At 60.7% G+C, this 346-nt stretch overlaps 1 protein-coding gene across 1 annotated transcript; it reads right to left on the bottom strand.

Moving 5' to 3' along the window:
- Positions 1–6: 6 nt before the first annotated feature.
- Positions 7–339, bottom strand: LOC107682049 (NMDA receptor synaptonuclear signaling and neuronal migration factor-like; the record flags this gene model as incomplete). Its single annotated transcript, XM_016478435.1, has 1 exon — positions 7–339. A coding segment is annotated over one exon (333 nt), but the record flags the coding sequence as incomplete, so codon positions are not given.
- Between the last annotated feature and the right edge of the window lie 7 nt (positions 340–346).

The following is a 346-nucleotide window of genomic DNA, read 5'->3' on the forward strand; positions in this document are numbered from 1 at the left end:
CCCTTTCAAGACCTCGAGCTCCAGGTTCTCCTTGCTTCCCCGGCTGGTTCCCAGCATGCCGCTCTCTCCGGTGATGGTGTAGACCCGAGCAGGCTGCAGGGAACACTCCACGCACTTCTGCTGATCCTCCTCTGCCGAAAAGCTGCGCTCTAGGGACAGCCGACTCTTGGAGGAAGTTGCCGGAGGTGGCGGTTCCAGAAGGCCCAGGGCGGGATTGATCAAGCTGGGGTCGGCGCTGACGGCTGAGCCCTGGAGGGTGCAGCTGTGGAAGTTGTTGTTCTGAGTGCACAGGCTGTCTGGAGAGTCAGAGTCGTGGCCAACGAGGGTGTCAGACAGTAAGTGATCT

This window comes from Sinocyclocheilus anshuiensis, unplaced genomic scaffold (assembly GCF_001515605.1).
Source record: "Sinocyclocheilus anshuiensis isolate Anshui unplaced genomic scaffold, SAMN03320099.WGS_v1.1 C31370586, whole genome shotgun sequence".
NCBI classification, from domain to species: Eukaryota; Metazoa; Chordata; class Actinopteri; order Cypriniformes; family Cyprinidae; genus Sinocyclocheilus; species Sinocyclocheilus anshuiensis.